Here is a 23,364-nt window from a genome sequence, read left to right as displayed (position 1 = left end):
TTAAAGGAAGAGACTTAAAGGAGGGTACATATTAAATGAGAAAAATACATTCTATGAACTAACATCAAAACAGGTATTAAATTCAATAAGGAGTATTTGCTCTTGAAGTGAACAATGTGCTTCATTACTTTTTAAAAAAGAAAATTAAGCAGATGTCAAAAAGAGCAAAAATTATAGATTTTCTTGACATAGAAACATTCAAGGATATGGAAAAATTAATCTAGTTTAATTAAATTGCATGTAGAACACTAAGGCCACATCTACACGGCATTCCTCTCACAAGAGAGGAATACAAATGAAGGAACTTAACATTGGAAAGGAAGCGCTGATTTACAAATCTTGTACTTCATTTGCATAATCTTGCACAATCACATTGTCGGGAGAGACTTTGGTGAAAAAAACCAGCTGTGTAGACAAGGTTCTGTCAGCGAAAACCCTTTTTGACAGAACCCTTATCCTTTATCTGTTAAAAAGGGAGTTTTCACCAACAGAACCCTGTCTCTCCCGACAATGTGATTGTGTGAGATTATGCAAATGAAACAGCGCTTCATTTCCAATGTTGAATGCCCTCATTTACATTCATGTAGACGTGGCCTAACAGCAAGTAGGTTACGAAGAATAGACTTTTTGAATGCTTATTAAAATATATATTTTTGGTTGAACAACATTTGCTTATCTTAAACTCTGGATTGTCACTCCTGTAAAGAGCCAGGGGAGGGAGGGAGAGTTCAGTTGTTTGAGCATTGGCCTGATAAACCCAGTGTTGCAAGGTCATTGAGGAGGTCATTTAGGGACTGGGGCAAATAGATGTCAGAGATGGTGCTTGGTCCTCCCAAGAGGGCAGAGGACTGGATTAGATGACCTCCCAAGGTCTTTTCCAGTTCTAGGAGCTGTATATCTCCAATTACTTTTGAAACTTTTTTTTAAAGCATAATTTCTACCACTCAAACTGCAAGTATCAAGCATAATGTCATGAACCTTGGAAACATACATGAGACATTTATTTTCAAAGTGTGTTTTGTTACTTGCTCTTTTTCAAAATATGTGTTTCACACAGTTACATAAATTCAATAAAGGTTACAGATGGCAGCTGTGAACGGAATTTGGGTTTTGTTAATTATGAGAATAATGTTATCGTGTGAACTCTTAGCCCAGGAATCACAATGCCATTTATAAGTGATTGAAGTTTAAACATCCTTATCCTGCAGAGACGAAGCATTTTCTAGTCCATCCTTGTTCACAGCTTTATATTTAAACATCTGCTTAAGCCCCTTTCCTGACTAGGGATGCTTTCTGAATCAAGGCCTTTCTGCTGATATTGGGCTCCTGTTCTATCCACAAACAAAGTGGAGACCAATTCCAAGCACTCCTGTTTTTATTGTGTATGAACGACCCACCACCTCCTATATACATCTGATCACAGTAACACCTCTGGTTGTCAAGCTACAGGGGAACAGAGCCTTCCATGCCTTGCCCCCCCCACTTTCCTGTCTTTAGCAATCGTGCACTCCCCTTCTACACTCTACCAGCTGTCTTATATAACCTCTCTGCTTCAGAAGCTCACTGCTGCCAGCCACCGGGCCTTGCTTTGCTCAGCCAGCTCCCATTACCTTCTTTCAGCGAGGCTGCCATGACAGAGCTCTGGCTCAGGCTCCCTGGCCGGTAATCTGTCATACTACCCAGTGCCATTTCCAAGGGTCAGATTGTCACATACATCTCTCTTTTCTCAGAAAAGTAAATAAAGCACAAGATTAAAACTTTATCACATGCACTCACTACACATTTTGTTCTATGTCCATGCAGTGCCTAGCACAAAAAGGTCCTGTTTTACAATGAGAACTGCTAAGTGCCATGATTATGTCAATACATTAATAAGTCTGACAATAATTAGTTACCCAAACTCTGGCATACTGATAGAGGTGTGAACCTGAGGTGGCAATTGTCTTTAGCCTGATCATTCAAAAGTGCCTGGGGTTACTAGCTACCACCACCTGCAGCAACCTTGGTGTATGGAGCCTCAGACAGCACTAAGGGCTGGCTGGGAAAAGGGATCATTGGTGGAATGGTCTTGGCATCACCAAGTGCTGTTGTCTCCACTCCCACCCCTTTCACCTGAGGAGCTGCTCTTTCTAGGAGTGCAGACTCACCCCAGGGTAACTGAGGTCAGAATATATCCCTACTTGTACATTTTGCCTTCTATATATTTTTAAAAACATTGAAAGACTTCATGCAACAACTCCCTGTCCTAGTACTAATTTTATACACACCGCTGCAATGAATTTGGCAATTCATTATTATTTATTTAAACCCTGTAAACCATATAGCCCTATTGGCTCTGCTCCAAGCTTTGTTCCATCAGTGATATTTTCAGGTTTCCTATCATGCAGATTTATGAACCTGCTTTTGGCAACAATTTCAATAAAACTTGTTTTCATCCAAAATATTTTATTGTGATTTTAATGGAGCAGTCACAAAGGTAGAAAACAAACAGCAGAGGGACCATCAATATTTAAGGTAGGCAACCTGTGACACACTGATTGTTTGGATGTCTATCTCACCCAGAGTGGCGGTGGGTCAGATTCCTCTGACTATGCACTTGTCTCTACTAATCTAAAAACAACACAAAGTCCTGGGCACCTTATCAACTAACAGATTTTTTGGAGCATCAGGTTTCATGGGGAAAGACCCTCTTCATCAGATGCACAGTGAGAGTTTGCCCATGAAAGCCGATGATCCAAAAAATCTGTTGGGTCTATAAGGTGCCACAGGACTTCTTGTTTTTGTGGATACACACTAAAACAGCTACCCTTCTAGTACTTGTCTACTGATGTAGAGCCTTTCATCTTCTCTATGTTATATGAACTATTCTGGCCTGGAAAAGGAAATAAATCTCATCCAAGAAGAGTCTTTTGAATGAAATTTATGATACTTCTCATTTCTAATTTGGTGAATCCTGCGCAGTCCTCCAGCTGTTCAAAAATGCAAATGAGGCACTTCAGTGCATATGCAGCACCTCATTAGCATAATGGCAGCCTCACAAATTTCAAAGCAGCTAACTTCAAAGTGCTGCCCAGCAGTTTAGCCACGGGTGCTTCGTAATACATGTCCAATTTCAAAATTCCCTTTTTCCTAAGGGACATTTCAAACTTGCACGGCCACCATTATGCTAACGAGGCACTGCATATGCATGAAAACACTTCATTTGCATTTTCACATGGCTGTAATTTACAGGCCCCTTCCAAAAAGGAGGGGTAGTGTGGCCACAGCCACCAGGTGTGCAAATACAACATAGAAAAAAGTAAACAAATGTTTCAAATATGAAAATGGTTCATTTGAAATAATAGACAAAGTTTTAAAAATACTTCTAATTTTATCCAAAATAACTTACTTTTCTAGAAAATAAAGGGAGCATCCTCTGTAGTCTTTTTAAACAGGCTTACAAAGGGACACCCATTATTAACATAATACTTCTCCATTGCTTCTCTGGCCATGTTAACTTCTGAATATCTTCTTATTAGAGCTGGTCAAAAAGTGGGAGAAAACTTGTTTAAAACTTTAAAGTAATTGTGATTCTGCAGGTTTTGAAAAAGAATTTTATATATTATTTATCTTAAGTTTTTTTAAAAAATATCTTTGAGATGTTCAAGTTTTGGTTTTCCTGTTTTAGCTTTCTTTCTCCTCTTCCCTGCCACTTTTGTCCCTGAAAAAGGGAGAAAAGGAAAAGAATATTAAAAACCTCACCAATTTTGGTATTCAGGTTTTATTTAAAACACAGATTTAAAAATATGCCAATTTTTGACAAAATTGTTCATTCAAAAACATTGTAGGCAGCTTTACTTCTACGCTTCTTCCAGGCTTCTAAAATTGTTTATTTGTCAGTCTTATAGTGTTGGAAATTACTCTCTGTTTGACACAAAGGAAAGAATTTGGGTCAGAGTTTGAAATCATGTAATCACTCAGCCTCCTCTCTCATAATCCATTAGTTACACTAAATTAAAGTTCAGTATATTTAAATCCTATATCAGTCAATATGCAGTTCTTTAGACTCAGATATTCACTTGATAACTTTATGATCATTATCAATATTCGTAGCTATGCAAGCTAAAATATTGATAGGGCAATGTTTCAGGGTAAAAACTGAAGGAGGGTGAAAGAGGAGTTTTTTCCAGACAATTTCACACAATTCCCCTAGGGTCTGAATCCAACGACTGTTAAAATTCAGTGGAAAGTCTCCACCTGAGTTCAATGGGATTTGTAACAAACCCTAGGGTTTTGTCAAGAGTAGCCCCAAACTTTGAAGGGGGCATGTTAATTAGGATGTAGGTAGATTACTAATGAAGTGCTGTGGTTCATATGTAGCACTTCATTAGGCTAAATCTCCCCTGCGGCAACTTTGAAGTGTGAAACTTCGAAGTGCCGGCTTGCATGCAGCCATTGGTCAGCCGCGGGTACTTCAAAGTGCCCACACTCCTTTCAAGTCCCTTTACTCCTCAAAATTTTGTAGCAAAGGCACTTTGAAAGAGCAAGGGCACTTTGAAGTACCCGCAGCTGACCCTCGGCTACAGGTAAGCCAGCACTTTGAAGTTGCCGCAGGGCAGATTTAGCCTAATGAAGTTCTACTCTCCCTACACCCTAATTAACATGCCTCTTTCAAAGTTTGGGGCTAGTCTAGTCATAGCCTAGGAGAATTATAAGCGCTTCCCAGCCTCCTCCTCTAAGGCATCAAATGTGATTATTAGCTCATTTTGAATAACAGAATAAGGCCCCAGTTCTGCAACTGGATTTGCCCCTGTGGATCTCATTACAGGATCAAGAATGAAAAAAATTAACATACTGATGTGGTATTGCAAATACTTTGTCATAGCCCACACAAAATACATTTTAAGTATAAAATTTGTACAGGAAGTAATCTTTTAATTGGCAACATTCAAACAATTAGTTTCTTCAAAGGTGCCAGAAGCACTCTTGTAGAGATAGCAAACAACTTATTGGTATTTGAGACTTTAGAGGTGCCCACACATACACAAGTGAACTAGTTAGTAAAATATTTAAAGAACTCTGTGGATTAAATTTCTTCTGCAAGAGATTTCAAACAACTGCAGTAATTTTTTAAACCTCCTGAAACGAAAAGAAAGTCCCATGTTATAAGAACATAAGAATGACTATACTGGATCAGATCAAAGGTCCATCTAGCCCAGTGTCCTGTCTGCTGGCAGTGGCCAAAAGCAGGTGCCTCAGAGGGAGTGAATGGAACAGATAACAATCTCTCTCCTGCTATGCATCTCCAGCCTCTGACAAACAGAGGCCAGGGACACCATTCCTCACCTAACCTAACTAATAGTCTATACCCCAGGAACACCAGTCCTGAAACCTTTCCCTGCAGCAAAGCCCGCTGCCAGCTTTGTCCACATATCTTCCCTGGAAATACCATCACTGGACCTAACCAGGTTACTCACAGAATCATGGGCACTTTCTCATGCTCCACTACTAACATCATATATGCCATCATGTGCCAACAATGCCCAGATGCTTTGTATATTGGACAGACTTCTAACTCCCTTAGACAAAGGGTCAATGGACACAAAACAGACATCAAAACACTCCAGATCCACAAACCAGTTAGTCAACATTTTAATGGAATGGGGCATTCTGTCAATGACCTAAAGGTATGTGTGTTACTGAAGAAGAATTATCGCACCATTCTGGAAAGGGAAACAGTCAAGCTGGCTTTTATATTCAAATTCGGCACATTAACACATGGTTTAAATCGTGATGGGAACTTTCTGAGTCACTATAGGGGCTTGTCTGAATACTTGGCTCAATCTAATTCTTGACCTCCCCCGCACCCCTCCACTCTCTGATTTGCTCACCTTGATTATCTTTTTCTGATTTGTCCTCCTTGCTTATTGTTTTTGGTTCTCTGTGCGTTAGATATCGAGTCTGGTCTGGTCTGGCTATGGTCTGAAGAAGTGGGTCTGTCCCATGAAAACTCACCTAATAAACTATTTTGCTAGTCTTTAAAGTGCTGCTTGACTGTTTTTTGTTTTGATAGTGTATAGACTAGCACGGCTTCCTCTCTGTTACTATCCTAGCTAATAGCCATTAATGGACCTAATCTTCCTGAATTTATCTAGCTCCTTTTTAAACCCTGTGATAGTCCTAGCCTTCACAGCCTCCACTGGCAAGGAGTTCCACATTTTGACTTTGCACTTTGTGAAGAAGAATTTCCTTTCATTTGTTTTAAAGCTGCTGCCCGTTAATTTTATTTGGTGTCCCCTTGTTCTTATATTATGGGAACAAGTAAATAATTTTTCCTTGTTCACTTTCTCCTCACCGCTCATAATTTTGTATATTTCCATCATATCCCCACTTAGTCTCCTCTTTTCTAAACTGAGAAGTCCGAGTCTCTTTATTCTCTCTTTAAAGGTGACCTGTTCCATACCCCTAATCATTTTAGTTGCCCTTTTCTGAACCTTTTCTAATACTAATATATCTTTTTTTGAGATGAGGTGACCAATCTGTATGCAGTATTCAAGATGTGGGCATGCCATGGCTTTATATAAGGGCAATAAAATATTCTCCATCTTGTTCTATATCCCTTATTTAATGATTCCTAACATCCCATTTGCTTTTTGGACTGCCACTGCACACTTTGTGGATTCTTCAGCAAACTATCTACAGTGACTCCAAGATTTCATTCCTGATTGGTGGTAGCTAAATTAGCCCTCATCATATTGTATGTATAGTTGTGGTTATTGTTTTTTCCCCAAAGTGCATTACCTTACATTTATTCACATTACATTTCATTTGCCATTTTGGAAGACTTTGCCCCCTCCCAGTTTACCTCTTTCTTCATATAATTTATGGATAAATTGATTAAGATTGGTTTGAGGACTGACCCTTGGGGAACGCCACTAGTTACCCTTCACCATTCTGAAAACTTACCATTTGTTTCTACCCTTTGTCTCCTGTCTTCTACCCAATTTTCAATCCATGAAAGGATCTTTCATCATATCCCATGACAACTTAATTTATGTAAGAGCCTTTGGTGAGGGACATTGTAAAAGGATTTCTCGAAATCTAAGTACACTATGGGCTGGTCTACACTACCACCTTCCTTCGAAGAAAGGACGGTAATTAGGGTGTTTGGAGTTTACTAATGAAGTGCTGTCGTGCATAGGCAGCACTTCATCAAGCAAATTCCCACCCCCACACCCCTCCCGTGGCAACTTCGAAGTTTTAAACTTTGAAGTCCTGGCATGCATCTAGCCGCAGCACACCCGCTGGTACTTCAAAGTGCCGGGGCACCTTCAAAGTCTCCTTACCCCTTTGAAGTCCCTGAGGAGAAAGGGGACTTCAGAGTTGCCCTGGCACTCCAAAGTACCGGCAGGTGAGCCGTGGCTAGATGTGTGTTGGTACTTCAAAGTTTAAAATTTTGGAGTTGCTGTGGGGGTGGTGCGGGGAGGGAATTTGCTTAATGAAGAGCTGCCTATGCACGGCAGCACCTCATTAGTAAACTCCCAACACCCTAATTACCATCCTGCCTTCGAAGGAAGGTGGTAGTGTAGACACAACCTTTATCTAATACATCCCCATAGTCTACATGTTTGTTGACCTCTTCAGAGAACTCTAATAGATTAGTAAGACATAATTTCCTTTAACAGAAACCATGTTGTCGGGACTCTCTTGACGGACAGGTTGTTAATATGGGTATTTAAATGAGTCCCTGAACAAGGAGGGCATGAACCTCCTGTTCACAGATCCCAGGACCCGAACCAGAACCCTGCTGCAACCCCAAGATGGGAGAGTGCCACCCCGGTACGCTCCAAACCCCACGAAGGCCTCCTGGTGAGAAGTGGCTGGCAAGAACAATGAGACCAGGACAAGGTTAAATTTGAAACAAAGTAATTACTATCTGTATTGATTAGCACAAAGTAAAGTTAAACAAGTATCAACTCTAAACAACGAACTATGAACTTACAACAAACATTGTTTCCTTGTTGTCTCCTGACAGATGGTTTAAAACTTTATTTAACCGGAAGGCAGAAAATTGGTTAGGAGAATAAATATAGGTAAGTTTATTTAGGATTAGGGTTTTAAATCCCGCTGTTCCCTTTAGAAAGGAGGGGTGAGGTCGCTACTCTCACCCCCTACTGGGGGCAGGGTGCTAGCCTGCCCCAAAGGGTTAGGGCTAGGAGGCTGTCAGGGCTGTCCCTCTTTTTTGGGGGGCCCTCGCTACTCCAATAAGCCTAACTAGAGGATACCTTCCTCAGGTCCCTTAGGGTGAACAGCAATTGGGAGGCAGGGTGGCAATGCCTACACCTGCAATATATTTTTATATAGAGATGGGATAGGCAAAAGAGGATAACAGAGGTTAAGCCTTCACCTTATTCTTGGACAACAATTAGGATAAATGAGAGTCTAACACTTAAAATACTAACTATTGATCAGATGTATACCTAATAAATATTAACAAAATTATTAATTAAATGTGCTTTTAAAATATCTGAAATAATGTCCTAGCCTGGGCTTTCAGGCCTGGCCTCACGGGTCAGGCCCTCAGGTACTTCCCCTCCCCAGTCAGGGAGGGTGAACAACGGAGGAGCAACCCCCCGCTCCCTCACAGAGGGTCCCGGTAGCCCAGGCTAGCCTGAGAGAAAAAGTGTTTATGAGCTCCACGTAAAGACGCGGGCTGGTGAGCAGAATTGTGTGTCAAGTCTGGTAGTAGTAGTCACAATCAGGTAAGTCGAGGTCCAATCCAGTGGGGTCATAGGTAGCAGCTGGTGAAGACAAGATGGCGGCCCCAGGTTCCATGACCGGGTACATAGTACCCACCATGAGGTGGGCCAGTTCGCCACCTGGTCACTTCTCTGTGAGGTCACATGCTGCTCCTGGCGGTGGTGAAGGGAAACGGTGCTAGCGTGCGATGGCACCGCGGTGATAGAGTGGCGCTGTGTGATTTCAGCTCTGCCTAGGTGAGATCAGCTCTGCTCTGACAAATCTTCACAAAGCCTTCACCTGAGCGGCTGGGCTGAGGGCCAGTGGATGCCACAAGTGGCCAACACCTCCCTGTACAGGGTGACAGAATCCTGTCTGTCCCCAAGGGCCGCGGAGCGCTGTGCTGCGCCTGCTTTTATTCTGTGTTCTCATGCATTATTCATTAGGCAATTTAAATATTCATGATCCTACCTGTGGTTCTCAACCAGGTCCTCCGGGCCATGGAAGTTGCTAGAAACTCCCACCCTTGCCCAATCAGAGGAGTGGATTTTAAATCCTTGATCATGAATTATTCATGAGTTCAGGTTACCAGGGAAACCAACTGACCCAAAGTGACCGTTGCTGCTGCAACTAAATGGCAGCCTATGATACTTTAGATTTCTCATGTGCCTGCACTGATGTTATATAGCTAAAGGCTTGTATCCCCTGGCCCATGGGGACGATTATGTCCAAGGGATGCTAAAAATCCCTGACACGTTACTTTTGCCCAACAAATTATGTTCTTCTATGTGTCCGACAATTTTATTCATTACTATGGTGTCAACTAGTTTGCCCAATACCAGTGTTAGACTTACTGGTTGATGACAGATTACTAATGAAGTGCCGCAATGAATAGGCAGCACTTCTCAGTTTAACTCTCCCACACGGCAACTTCAAAGTGTGAAAGTTCAAAGTGCTGACGTGCCATGTAGGTGCAGGCACTTTGGAGTGCCCATGCTACTTCAAAGTGCCTTTACTCCCCAAAATCAGCCTGACTACCAAGCCCCCTTCGAAGTAGGGGGCAGGGTCAACGTAGCCTTATTGTGTCACACTTTTATTTAACAGTTACTTCACAAATTAATTTTACCTTGAGAATTATTGAGGACACAAACTTAAAATCAACATTTCCTTTCCAACATGACAAAAAGCCATATTGGTATAGATAATTCTACACCAATACAATGGTGGAAGAGACAGGTTTAGCATTTTATGTATACCTGTATAGCTAAAGTGGGGCAGTATTTGTGCAGACAAGTCCCAAGAATGTCAGTTTGGAGAAAACCATAGGTGCAAATGTCCCTAGGTTACAAAAGATGAGGTTTTTGAATTCATCTTTGTGCTTATTCCTTGATACTGAGTTAGGGATGCAGAAACCATGGAAATGGATGATCATAGTAATGTTCCTCTCTTTCTGGCCACAGTAGAAGTGCAGTTATGGAGGTGAGAAAATGGGAGACTAATATGTTGAATCTGGTTTTTAGACTGGGATTGGAGAATAAACAATTTCCATTTAAACCTTTGTGATGGGACAAACATTGTATACTGCATGCATATTGGGGCTCATCCCTCCCTGTTTAGACAGTCATTAGACATTAATGAAACTAGAAAGTTTCCAGAGCACTGAGACTGCACCAATGATCTTTTCTTTGTAATCAACGAAGTTCATGTGTCTGTGCTCTTGTAATTACATCTGTCAGCTGCCTTCAGTAGCACTGAACATGAGGTGTTGCTGATTTGACTCTTAGCCCTTGTATGAATAAACACAGCTTCTCTTTAACGTCTTTTTTTCTTGAAGATATGAGAACTGTGGAACTTCCTCCTTTTCTTGAAGAGCTTTCAAGTGTAGGATGGCAGCAGCTGTTGTTCTATCACCTCTCTTGTTCAAAGTGTATATGGGGCCCCTAAGAGGAAGACACAAGGTGTTCCTTCAGCTACTCAAAAAAGGAGCATTGCCTAACCTGATTTCATGGTCTGTCAGTCACAAACATAGGCAGGCTGTTTCCTTTTCACCACATGTACATTTTTCTTGAATTCCAAAGTAAAACAGAGAATGATGAAGGCACATCAGGAAGATACTTGTATGCAACCATCTCTCCTCCTCCAGGCTCCTTCTCTGGGGTTTCCAGGCCTTCCTGTTCCGCACAAATATATATCCAATCTGTTACTAAAGCCAATTGTCTTATTAGTCTAATAATTATCACCATGTCCAAGTAATCTTCATTATGAACATACTATCTGACTTCAATCTTTCGCCCCTACTTGCTTCTCAGTAGCCTATATCTCTTGGATAGGGGCTTTGGAGCAGGCCAAGTGTGCTCTTCTCATTCCCAGATGAATGAGTGGGTAGATCTAAATGTTTATAGCTGTGTGATTTCCTGCTTATGATTCTGGAATCTTACCGTATTATTAAAGATGGGTTGGAGTGCCTGGAGCCTGAGAGGTCTTTTTCTTATTTTAAATCTAAATACATAAACAGTAATAGTATTTAAAAGCAACAGTTATAATAGCTAAACAAAATAATGGCTTTATTGCATTTAAATCAAATATAACTGGTGTGAGTGAATGTCTTGAATTTCATATTGTTAGCTGGGGTCTACAGATGTTAATAGCAGAGAAATTGCAATAACAGGATTGCTTACTGACATCATATTACCATCTGTATCTAATGTAGACAAAAAGTTTGGAGAGTAAAAGGCAAAGCAATATTTTACACGTAATGTCTAAGAATGAATTATACACTTCTTACCTTGATTGCAAAACAGCCTTTTTCAGCACATAGCAATGGAAAGCAAGTTGAAGTGATCTACTCTACAATTTAACACAGCACTTGGCCTCAGAACAATTTGTTTCTGAGCTTCCATTTACCCTCACTTACAGGACTATTGCAGACTGCTAGGTGACTGAGTAGAGAGTTACAAAATGGCTATTCTAGTGAGACTGAGAGCATGGGGAAAGACAATTTTCATCCTCAGCAGAAACTGACTTAGGAAAAAAAAGTCGCATAAGAAGAGTTATGGAGCTTAGGAAAGCAGAGTTTAAATGGGGTACAGAAAAGAAAGATAACATCTTAATGAGATTAACTGCATAAAAGTAACATCACAGAGTCAAACACTCATTAAGAAATATCCAAATTTGGACATTTCACAGAAACACGTGTGAAAGGATCTCGACAGGTACTGCACAAAACAGCATATACACATTTATTTTAACTTTCCTTGGCTATTCCAACACTTGCTATGATCTGCATCCTCAAAACCTCTTGAGACCAGTTGTTTTTAAAGACATTTTGAAATCTAGCTTCATTAAAGTCATTGTCAAAAATCTCATGGAGAAATTTATTCCCAGAAGAGATTTCTCACAGATATGTGCGAATGTTGTTTTATTGAAAGTGGACCATGGGCACAGACATTTTTAAGTCTGCATACAGGTGCTTGCTAAGTCCTGGTGCATGTACTTGTATGTGCACAAATAAAGCATATGGTTTCTCTCATTGACAGGTGACAGAGTTTGGAGTATAGTGAAAGAGACTGGAGAAAAAACACACATCCACAACCAGATATAGCTCCAAAAGAAGATACTACTTTGTTTTCCTAAATTAAATTTTTCATTTTTGATTGTGTGGCTTTCAATGTTCCTTCATTGTGACTGTCCTACTTTGAAAGTTTATTTTCTATTTTAAGAGAAAACTCCCAATTTAGGGTTATATTTCCTTTGAACGTGTAATTGATTAGTACTAATTAGATTTAAGTGTAGGCAGCCATGGAAGACTCATGTCCCTTAGCTTATTTAATAAAAAGCGAATGTTGAAAGGAATTGCATCTGTGCTATTTTAAAGCCTTTACTCGAGAGGTTTATTCTTTCACTAGAATCCCTCAATGGTTTCATAGCTTTATTGCATACAAATGAACATATTTTATTCTAATGCACTTCCTTTGGAGAATGTAGATAATTTTAGTTTATTCAGTAGAAATGAGAGAGTTGATTGCTTTCTTTCCAATGAAGAAACTGTTGCATTTACCCTCCATTTTCCTTTGTTGTCATTGAATCAAACAAGATATCTGAATGCTCACTGTGTTTATCCACTTGAGAACAAAGAAACATATGTGACTATCTCATTAAGAAAATAGGGAAATACAGCCTATTAGGTGGCTACATCATTGGTTAGGTAACCATTCCCAAGAGTACTTATCAATGATTCACAGTCATGTTGGAAGGGCATAATGAAAAGGCTTCTACAAAGAAGAGTTCTGGGACTGGTTCTGTTCACTATCTTTGTCAATGATTTAGAGAATGGAATAGAGAGTACACTTCTAACATTTGTGGATGATAGCAAGCTGCGAGGGGTTGCAAGTAGTTTGGAGGAGAAAGGATGAAAATTCAAAATGATATGGAGAAACTGGAGCAATGGTCTGAGGTAAATAGGATGACATTCAATAAGGAAAAATGCAAACTACTACCCATAGGAACAAACAAAATACATTATACACATACCAAATAGGAAATGACTGTTTAGAAAGGAGTACCTCAGAAAGGGATATATAGGAGTCAGAGAGGACAACTTAAATATGAGTCAACAGTGCAACTGTTGCAAAAAAGCAAATATCATTCTCGGATGCATGAGTGGGAGTGTTATAAGCAGAACACAAAGGGTAATTCTTCCTCTTTGCAATGATCAAGTGTAATATGGGTGCCACGTTTCTGGAAACGTGGACAAAGAAGAGAAGACTGAGAGGAGACATGATGTCAGTTTAAGTATCTAAAAGTATCTGCAAGGAGGAAGGAGAAAAGAAATATTCTCCTTAGCCTCTGATGGGACATGAATGAGTTTAAATTAAAGCAAGGGAGGTTTTAGTGGCATACTAGGTAAAACTTCCTGTCAGGGTTAAGCACTGGAGTAAATTGCCTAACGAGGCTGTGGAATCTCCATCACTGGAAATGTTGAAGGGCATGCTAGATAAACAGCTTTCAGGGATGGTCTCTATGGTGCTTGGTCCTGCCATGAACACAGTGGACTGGACTCAATGCCCTTTAGAGGTCTCCTCCAGTTCTATGATACTCTGCTGTAAGGGTCTCAAATGTACAAGTCATCCTTCTTTTCTTCTTAAGCCATCCTCAACCCACCTTCTAGTTTCCTCAGTTTTAATTGTGCTCAGAGGCACTATTCTACTTCCGACATCCATGAAAACAATCTCTCTTAAAGTTGATTTAAATAAATCAAGATCAAAATTATGTCTGAGTTATCTGCACTCCAACCTCTGAAAAAAGCGAGTGTTTCATTTTTTATACTTTTCAGCTTTGTTTTGAGATCTTCAAGTTCTCATAACTTGAAATCAGTCTAAGATTTCAGATGGGTTTCAGGATGATCACTGTGGTTGGAAATGGAAAAGGGAAAATGGATAAAATGAAAGTCATCTACCCGAACTTGTGATCAAAGTCAAAATCAAACCTTCACTGAATCACTTCCAAAGTTTTATTAAAATGCTAATGATAGGAAAGGGAAAAGTTAATGCAGCTCTGCAGTCCTTGGCTCTGCAAAGGTGCCAGCCTTTGATATGTAATATAAATTCTACAGTCATGTACAAAATGATAACTTATGACTGGCAGAGTGAAATCTTATTCATAAATGCTGCATGAAAACCAGGCACTGGAATGCCATTTGTTTAGAGTACTACATAAAGAATATTTTGGATAGTTTTGTGGGGGTTTTTTCGTAACACTTCCAATACTGTATGTTATATTCGAGAGTATTCTTGCTCTTTCTCAGACACACACATGCACACAGTATCCATCACCGTTGTATTTGTTGATAATTAAAAGCTTCTGTAAAGTTATCCTTCAGCTCAGTCAACTATTAGAATAATAGTGAGTTATTTTATTATGAAACTATAGAGCAGATCTAATCATACCTGCCTGATGTATGTCATGCCTCTTGGAAAATCAATTGAATAACTGTGTTAGACCATGAGTCAGGGTCTAAAAGGAAAAGGATACTTGTGCAATCGTGGGTGCTCAGACTGATTCTCCACAAGAGAGCTAGGAATGGCATGAAGCACAAAGCTTAGGCCTGGTCTGCACCAGGGATCAAAGTTGACCACAGATATGCAATTCTATCCGCACCATTAGTGAGGAGAGAATCAATGTATCCGGATTGACTTTGTACCCTAGTGAAAATCAGGGATCTTCAGGGTCGCACTGATGTCCCTTACTCCATGTCACAGTATAGAGTACCAGGGTTGACAGCTGAGCTCAGATTAGTTTTGCTGTGTCTCCACTAATATGGCAAAATCAAACTCTAGTGGCTTGATCAAGACATGTTGAACCTGCTGTAAGTATAGATATACATTTACAAAGGGGTTGGAAACAGGCCCTAGAACTGGTCTGAAAAAAAGCCCTGAAAGACAGAGGTACCTTTAGTTTGTTCCACTTTTTTGTTTGGACTCTGGTTACTCAGAAGAGATTATTTTTGTTGTGATTTGGCCAGAGGGCTAAGCCACTTTTTAGCACAGAAAGGCATCAAGGAAGTTGAGGAAACCAACCTTTGTAAAGGAAACTGAAAGAAATAGAGCCAGCCACACTTAACCAAAATGGATGATATGAGGCAGCCATACCCTAAGATTGGGCCACACAAGAAGCTTTGTCTGTCCATGAAAGACTATTCCATGTCTATAGAAACAAAAAAATAGTAAAGTAGCACTTTAAAGACTAACAAAATAATTTTATTAGGTGAGCTTTCATGGGACAGACACACTTCTTCAGACCATAGCCGTACCAGAACAGTTTGCCTAGCTCATGTAGGGCATGGCTGGGGAAAAGATTTGCATTCTAGTTATTCGTGGCTTCTGAAAAGATCCCATAGAGGCTACGTCTACACTAGCACACTACGTCAAAGTAGCCTATTTCGAAGTAAGAACATCGAAATAAGCTACTTCAACACGTATCATCTACACTTCCTCCAGGGCTGGTGCGTTGATGTTCAACATCAAATTAGGGATGGGGAATATTGAAAGGATCTGCCCTGGAAGGAAACACGGAGCTTCCACACACAAGTGCTCCCTATAGAAATAAGGGGCCAGCAAAGCATGCGGACGGGGTCACAGGCTGGACTAGCCCTTGCGGGGCAACAGCAAGCTTCTCCTTTAAAGGGCCCCTCCCAGACTGCACAGCACGAGGTCTGCAGAGTGCTAGCTAAACTCTCACAGACTGATGCACAGCATCCATGGACCCCTAGCAGCAACAGCAGCAGCAGCACCTGGAAGCTTTCCAGGTAGTCACCCAGAGAGCAAGCGCCTTGCTAGGTGCTGCATGGGAGGTCGCCCAGCAGCTCCTGGCAGCGGGGACCCTCCCAGGGGCAGACAGGGATGCCCCTGTCCATCAGGATCCCTTTTTCCTCCCCCACTGGGTCCTCCGCAGCCTCTGGACCTACCCCATCAGTTCTGAGTGGTGGGAGCAGATGGTCATGGGGGAATGGGATGACAACCACTGGCTGCAGAACTTCTGCATGCACCAGAAGGCCTTCCTGGAGCTCTGCCAGTGGCTCACCCCTGCACTGAGGCACCAGGACACACGGATACGGTGTGCCCTCCCCATCAAGAAGAGGGTTGCAATAGCTGTCTGGAAGCTGGCCACTCCAGACAGCTACAACTCTGTGGGACACCACTGTGGAGTGGGAAAGGCCACGGTCAGGGCTGTTGTCATGGAGGTGAGGAGGCTTAGGTACGCACCCACTGGAGGGCAGGGAGGGAAGGGCTCTGCGGAGGAGGGGATGGCCCAGTAGCGGGGCCTGGGGCACCCTGCACACCCTTATGGGCGCTTGTGTTCCCTCCCCACAGGCGGTCCGTGTGCTCGATACCATGCTGCTGCAGAGGGTTGTCTGAGTCAGGGACCTGGATACAGCTATCACCAGATTTGCTGCCTTGGGGTTCCTGAACAGTTTTGGGGCCCTGGACAGAACCCTCACCAGACCACAGCAGGGGAAGACATATCAACTGCAGGGGCTACCACTCCTTGGTCCTGCAGGCCATGGTGGACAGCCGGGGCCGCTTCCAGGATGTCTGTGGGTTGGCCCGGCTGCACACATGATGCCCAGATCTTCCAGAACTCGGGCCTGTGCCACCTGCTGGAGGCAGGGATCTACATCCCCCAGAGGGAGAGCCCTCTGGGGCACACCACTGTGCACCTCTGCCTCGTGGTGGATGCGGCCTACCCCTCCAGCCCTGGCTCATGCGCCCGTACACCAGCCTCCTCAACGCCAGCCAGGACTGGTTCAACACCTGACTGAACCACGCCCATCAGGTGGTGAAGAGGACCTTCAGCTGCCTGAAGAGCTGCTGGTGGTGCCTCCTTGCCTGCCTGGACATCGGCCTCCAGAGCATCCCCCAGGTTGTGGGTGTGTGCTGCGCGCTCCACAACATTGTTGAGAACAAGGGGGAGGCCTTCATTCAGGGGTGGGCAGTCGATCTCACCATGCGCTTCTCCCAGCCAGCTGCCTCACCCAGTCTCCAGGCCCACCACGAGGGGATACGGGTACACGAGGCCCTGCAGGCCCATTTTGATCAGGGACACCCCCAAGCACCTCCCTGGTCTTCCCCAAAGGGCCCCCCCACACACACACCGCTTGCACACCGTCCCCCCAACAAGCACATGTCTCAGGTTCTTTGGAAAATAAAACTGTGTATTATTGAAAACTGGTAACTGTGTTATGTTCACAACAAAAACTGCAACCAATATACAAAGAAGGACAACTATATACAAGGGGAACAACTATATACAAATGGGGGACCAGCAGATGGCTCAGCCATTGGCCCATCAGTCTGGGGTGGATGTAGAGGATGCAACCCCCGGCGGGTATGGGTCAGGAACCCCCTCCCCCCAGTCTGCGGTCTCCGGCATGGCTGGCTGGGGCCTCAGAGGACCAGCAGGTACGGCTGGGATGCCTCCACCAGCCGGTCTTCAGCCCCAGTGGCTCCAGTCCTGACAGGCAGCATGGCAGGCGGCACAGACATTGGGGCAGCAGGTGGTGAGGCAGGCAACATAGCAGATGGGGCGGCAGGTGGCGTGGCAGATGGGAGGCATCAGGTGGAGTGGCAGGGAGGGTGGTGGTGGGGAAGCAGAGGGCGGGAGCCAGGCGACAGCCTCCCAGAGTGACCAGACTGTGTCCCAGAAGACACCTATGAACTCCTGCCCTGCTGCCCAGTGCCGGGTGGACTCCTCCCAGTCGAACCTCCGTCTCTCCTCAGCCACTTCCATCTGCTGCTGGAAAGCCGCCAGGAGCTGGGGGGTCCACGGGGGCCATCCCCTGGGTCTGGCAGTGGCATGACCATCCTGCTGGCCTTAGGGGTGTTCCCGGGTGCTGGCGGTGGCTGACCTCCAGTGGGGTATTGAGGACCACGGAGGGTGCCTGGCTGCCTGGTGTCTCGGATGGTGCAGCTGCAGAGAGGGAGGGGAAGGTTGTTAGTATGGTGCCCTGGCCCGTGGCCCGTCCCCCCACCCCCCCTTGGGTACTGGGTCTCCATCCATTGGTGTTGTGTGGTGTCCCCATTGCATGGTCCCCCTGCCTCCAGGGTTAGGGCATAGTGCTGTCCATGGGTGTGGATGCTGACAGGCACTGATGGCCATGCCGCCATATTGGGACCATGGTGTGGCTGGGCAGTTGTGGATTGGAGTCAGCTGGGGGTTTTTGGGGCTCCTGGTCATGTCTGGTGCCCCTGTCCCATGGCCCAGGAGTGTGTGCTCTGTGTGGTACATACCTGACTATCCACTGCCATGGTCGGGGAACCCCGGTGGGCAGACACCCGTCCAGTACCCCAGGAGGGAGGTCTATGAGCACCCCCCTCCCCTCGCTGCTGGACCCCCCTCCGCTGTCCTGAGGGGGGGCTCCTGGGGTGGGCCCTGGGGTGTGGGGCTGGCCTCAGGCTCCAAGGCCTGCTGGGGCTCTTCAGCCGTGGTGTCAAAAGTGACAGGGGCGGGTGGGGGGGAAGGAGGCGTTTCAGCGGCCCAGGATGGCCCCGAGCTCCCTGTCGTAGGGGCAAGTGGTGGGGGCGGCCCCAGACTAGCTGTCTGAGTCCTGGGTCTGGGCGTAACCCTGCCGCAACTCCTTCACCTTGCTCTGGACATGATCCGGAATGTGGGCAGGGTGACCCTGGGCAGCCAGGCCCTCGGCCAGTCAGGCGAACACTTCTGCATTCTGCCACTTGCTCCCCATCATGTGGAGCACTTCCTCTTCACCCCAGAGCCCCAGCAGGTTGGAGCTCAGCCTGTGACCAGGAGGGGTCCCACCTCTTTTTGGCCCCCACCTTTGGCTGCCAGGAGTGCCTGGGTCTCCTTAGGAGGGGAGCCCTGGGGGTGCTCTGAGGGTTGGCTTGATGCCATGAGGGGTGGTACGGGGCCTCCAGTGGGCATGCAGGACTACCACATGCGTCTGCCGCTGCCTGCACACTCTTAGCTTCTTGCCACAGGAAATCTGGGTCCGTGGTGCTTTAAGGGATGCTGCATGTGGGGACCATAGAGCCCCGCAGGGGCTGGACAGAATGTCTCAACCCCTCAGCTGATTGCCGCCATGAAGGCCTCTGCTATGTCAAAGTAGCAGGACGCAGATTATCTACACACACCCTACTTTGATGTTGAATGTTGAAGTAGGGCACTATTCCCATCTTTGGACAGGAATAGTGATTTCAGCGTCTCGCCGCCTAATGTCGATTTCAATGTCAAAATAGCACACGGCGCGTATAGAAGCGACGTGTGCTATTTCAACATTGTGCCAGCTACTTAGAAGTAGCTGGCTAGTGTAGACACACTCAGAATTATGGGAAACAGTGTTATGTACCTCAGCCATGACATGCTTTATGTGGAGAGGCTGGAGTGATCCCAACCAGCATGAGAATGAGACAAGCTCCTCTCACCCCGGTTACAGTGCTCATCTTAAATCAGACCCAACAAAGAATGAAGAATCTTTGTATACTTGATGTACCCAAACAAAAGAAAGCCAAATTATTAGAAGAGAATACAGGGGTAGTGTACATTAAAAGAAAACACTTCTATAATTGAAGTAAAAAACTGACATAAAATAGAATTAATTCAACACATGCAGAAATGGTCCCAGACTTTATGTAATTTCTCAGGAAACTCCTTGTTTTCTATGTACATTATTATTTAGGTGGTTAATCCATCATAAAAAAACCATGATAGGTTCCTGACAAAAGGCCCCTCCAAAGTCTTTGCAATCAAATTATCAGTTCGCAGACTCTGTTCATAATGCAGATATATTTCTCTTTGTATTAAAAAGAGAAAAAAATACATCTAAAGATGAAACTGTTTTCTTGTCCTTTGAATATTTTTGAGATTTTAAAACTTTCTCCATTTTGTATTGGGATGAAACAGAGCCTTTTCAAAATGTTAAATGGAAAATAAAAGGCAGAAAAGCAACCTACTGGAATATCAAATAACCCACTAGTTAGGGCATTTATCTTAGATGTAAGAGAAGGTGTTTTAAGTCCTTGTTTTTCCTGATTCAGAAGAGCAACATGAATCTGAACCTTCTCCATCCCGAGTACCATAACTACCAGAATGCAGGAGTCAATATCTCTCAAGCCCAATGAATGTTTAATTCTATATACAAAATATAACTCTGATAGGAGAGACTGAGAAAGTCCAAAGTTACTGGTTAGGTCACTCAGCTAAGACAAAGGAAATCCAAGATCGAGATTCTGCTGAAGTAGACCTATACATAGAATGCTTCTGCCAAAGTGCACAGGCAGAAACTGTGGAAAAGCAGCATTGCTTATCCCATAATTTCAGCCATGCAGAACGCAACTTCATCAACAGTCTCAGAAACAACTCTGACAGTCATCCAACAGGCTGACAAAGGAGGTGCTATTGTCATGAATAGGACAGACTACCAAAAGGAGGCTGCCAGGCAACTCTCCAATACCACATTCTACAAGCCACTGTCCCAGGATCCCACTGAGGAGTACACAAAGAAACTACAGCATCTACTCAGGACCCTCCCTATAAAAAACACAGGCACACCCCTAGAACCCCAATCAGGTTTATTCTACCTACTATCCAAGATCCATAAACCTGGGAATCCCAGATGCCCCATCATCTCAGGCATCATCTGGATATGTGGAATCTCTACTAAGACCCTATGCTACCAGCCCTCCCAGCTTTCTTCAAGATACCACTGACTTCCTTAGGAAACTACAATTCATTGGAGACCTTCCTGAAAACACCATCCTGGCCACCATGGACATAGAGGCCCTTTACACCAATATCCCACATTCAGATGGGCTTCAGGCTTTTAGGAACATTATCCCTAATGAGACGGGGGGGCACAAATGATGGCGGAGTTTTGTGACTTTGTCCTCATCCGCAACTATTTTGGATTTGAGGACAATTTATATCTTCAAATCAGTAGCACTGCTATGGGCACCTGCATGGCCCCACACTATGCCAACATTTTTATGGCTGTCCTGGAACACTTCCTCAGCTCTCATCCACTAGTGCCTCTACTCTACTTGAGCTACATTGATGGCCTCTTCATCATCTGGACCCATGGGAAAGAGGCTCTTGAAGAGTTCCATTGTGATTTCAACAGTTTCCACCCCACCATCAACCTCAGCCTAGACCAGTCCACACCAGAGATTCACTTCCTGGACACTACTGTGCAAATAAGTGATGGTGACAAAAATACCACCCTATACTGAAAACCTACGGACTATTATGCGTACCTACATGCCTCCAGCTTCCATCCAGGGCACACTAAATGACCCATTCCATACAGCCATACACTAAGGACAACCACATTTGCTCCAATCCCTCAGACAAAAACAAACATCCACAAGACATTTACCAGGCTTTAATGAAACTACATTACCCACCTAAGGAAGTGAAAAAACAGATTGACAGAGCCAGATGTGTACCCAGAAGTGATCTGCTACAAGACAGGACCAACAAGGAAAACAAGAGAACATCATGACCATCACATACAGCCCCCAGCTAAAGCCTCTCCAGCTCATCATCAGTGATCTGCAGCCCATCCTGGACAACAATCCTTCACTCTTACAGACCTTGGGAGGCAGGCCTGTCCTCACCTACAGACAGCCTGCCAACCCTAAACAAGTTCTCATCAGCAACCACAAACCACAACACAGTAACTCTAAACTTGGAACCAATCACAGCAACAAACCTCACTGCCATCTCTGCTCACATATCTACACCATCAATATCATCACAGGATCTAACATCAACTACACCATCATCAGTTCTTTCACCTCCTCATCTATACAGAAGCCTGGGGAACAAACAGGAAGAATTAGAGGCCCTGGGACAGTCAAAGAAGTGTGAGGTGTTTGGCATAACGGAGACTTGGTGGGGTGATTTGCATAACTGGAGCACACTCATGGAAGATTATAAACTGTTTAGGAAGGACAGACAGGGGAGAAAAGGAGGAGTTGTGCTATATGTGAGGGAGCAGTATGATTGCTCAGAACTCCAGTATAAGGAGGGAGAAAATCCAGTTGAGTATCTTTGGGTTAAGCTTAGAGGTGGAAGTAAGAGAGGTGATGTTGTATTTAGTGTCTGCTATAAAAATCACCAGATCAGGGAGATGAGGTAGATGAAGCTTCCAAATCACAGGCCCTAGTTTTCATGGGAGACTTTAATTGGACAGACATTTGTTGGGAGACCAATACAGCAGCACACAGACAATCCAGGAAGTTTTTGGAGAATGTTGGGGATAACTTCTTGGTGCAAGTGCTGAAGGAACCGACCAGGGGCCGTGCACAACTTGACCTGTTGCTCACAAAATGGGAAGAACTAGTAGGAGAAATAGAAGTGAGTGGAAACTTGGGCTGCAGGTGACCAGTGCGGTATTTTAAAGAAGTCTTACTGAAGGCACAGGAACAAACCATCCTGCTGCATAGTAAGAAATGCAAACATGGTAGGCAACCAGCTTGGCTTAACAGGGAAATTCTTAGTCAGTTTAAACTCAAAAAGGATGCACACAAGAAATGGAAACGTGGACAGTTCACTAAGGAGGAATATAAAAATATAGCTGGAGAAGGCTGGGGAGTAATCAGGAAAGTGAAAGCACAATTGGAAATGCAGCTAGCAAGGAATGTGAAGGGTAACAAGAAGGGTTTCTACAAGCATGTTAACAATAAGCGGGTTATCAGTGAAGGTGTGGGGCCATTACTGGATGAGAGAGGTAACCTAGTGACAGATGACGTAAGAAAAGCTGAAGTACTCAATGCTTTTTTACCTCAGTCTTCACAGACAAAGTCAACTCCCACATTATGGTGCTAGACAATGCAGTATGGCAAAGTGGAGGGCAGCCATCTGTGGGGAAAGAACAAGTTCTGAACTATCTAGAAAAACTAGATGCACACAAATCCATGGGTCTAGATTTAATGGACCCAAGGGTACTGAAGGAATTGGCAGATGTCATTGCTGAGCCTTTGGTCATTATCTTTGAAGACACTTGGAGATCGGGAGAAATCCAAGATGAATGGAAAAAGACAAATGTAGTGCCCATCTTTCAAAGAGGAAAGAAGGACAATCCAGGGAACTATAGACTGGTCAGCCTTACCTCAATCCCTGGAAAAATAATGG

General features: G+C 43.9%; 1 protein-coding gene across 1 annotated transcript in view; it reads right to left on the bottom strand.

Moving 5' to 3' along the window:
* Positions 1-1,674, bottom strand: part of TMPRSS15 (transmembrane serine protease 15) — a 119,997-nt gene extending 118,323 nt beyond the window's left edge. The window contains exon 1 of the mRNA XM_074989555.1: positions 1,611-1,674. Within this exon, the coding sequence (XP_074845656.1) occupies positions 1,611-1,674 (64 nt within the window). The remainder of the gene's footprint in view (positions 1-1,610) is intronic.
* Positions 1,675-23,364: the final 21,690 nt, after the last annotated feature.

The sequence above is a fragment of the Carettochelys insculpta genome, chromosome 1 (genome assembly GCF_033958435.1).
Source record: "Carettochelys insculpta isolate YL-2023 chromosome 1, ASM3395843v1, whole genome shotgun sequence".
Lineage (NCBI taxonomy): Eukaryota > Metazoa > Chordata > Testudines > Carettochelyidae > Carettochelys > Carettochelys insculpta.
Note: the sequence above shows the minus strand (reverse complement) of the source record. Positions and strands in the feature narration are given on the sequence as shown.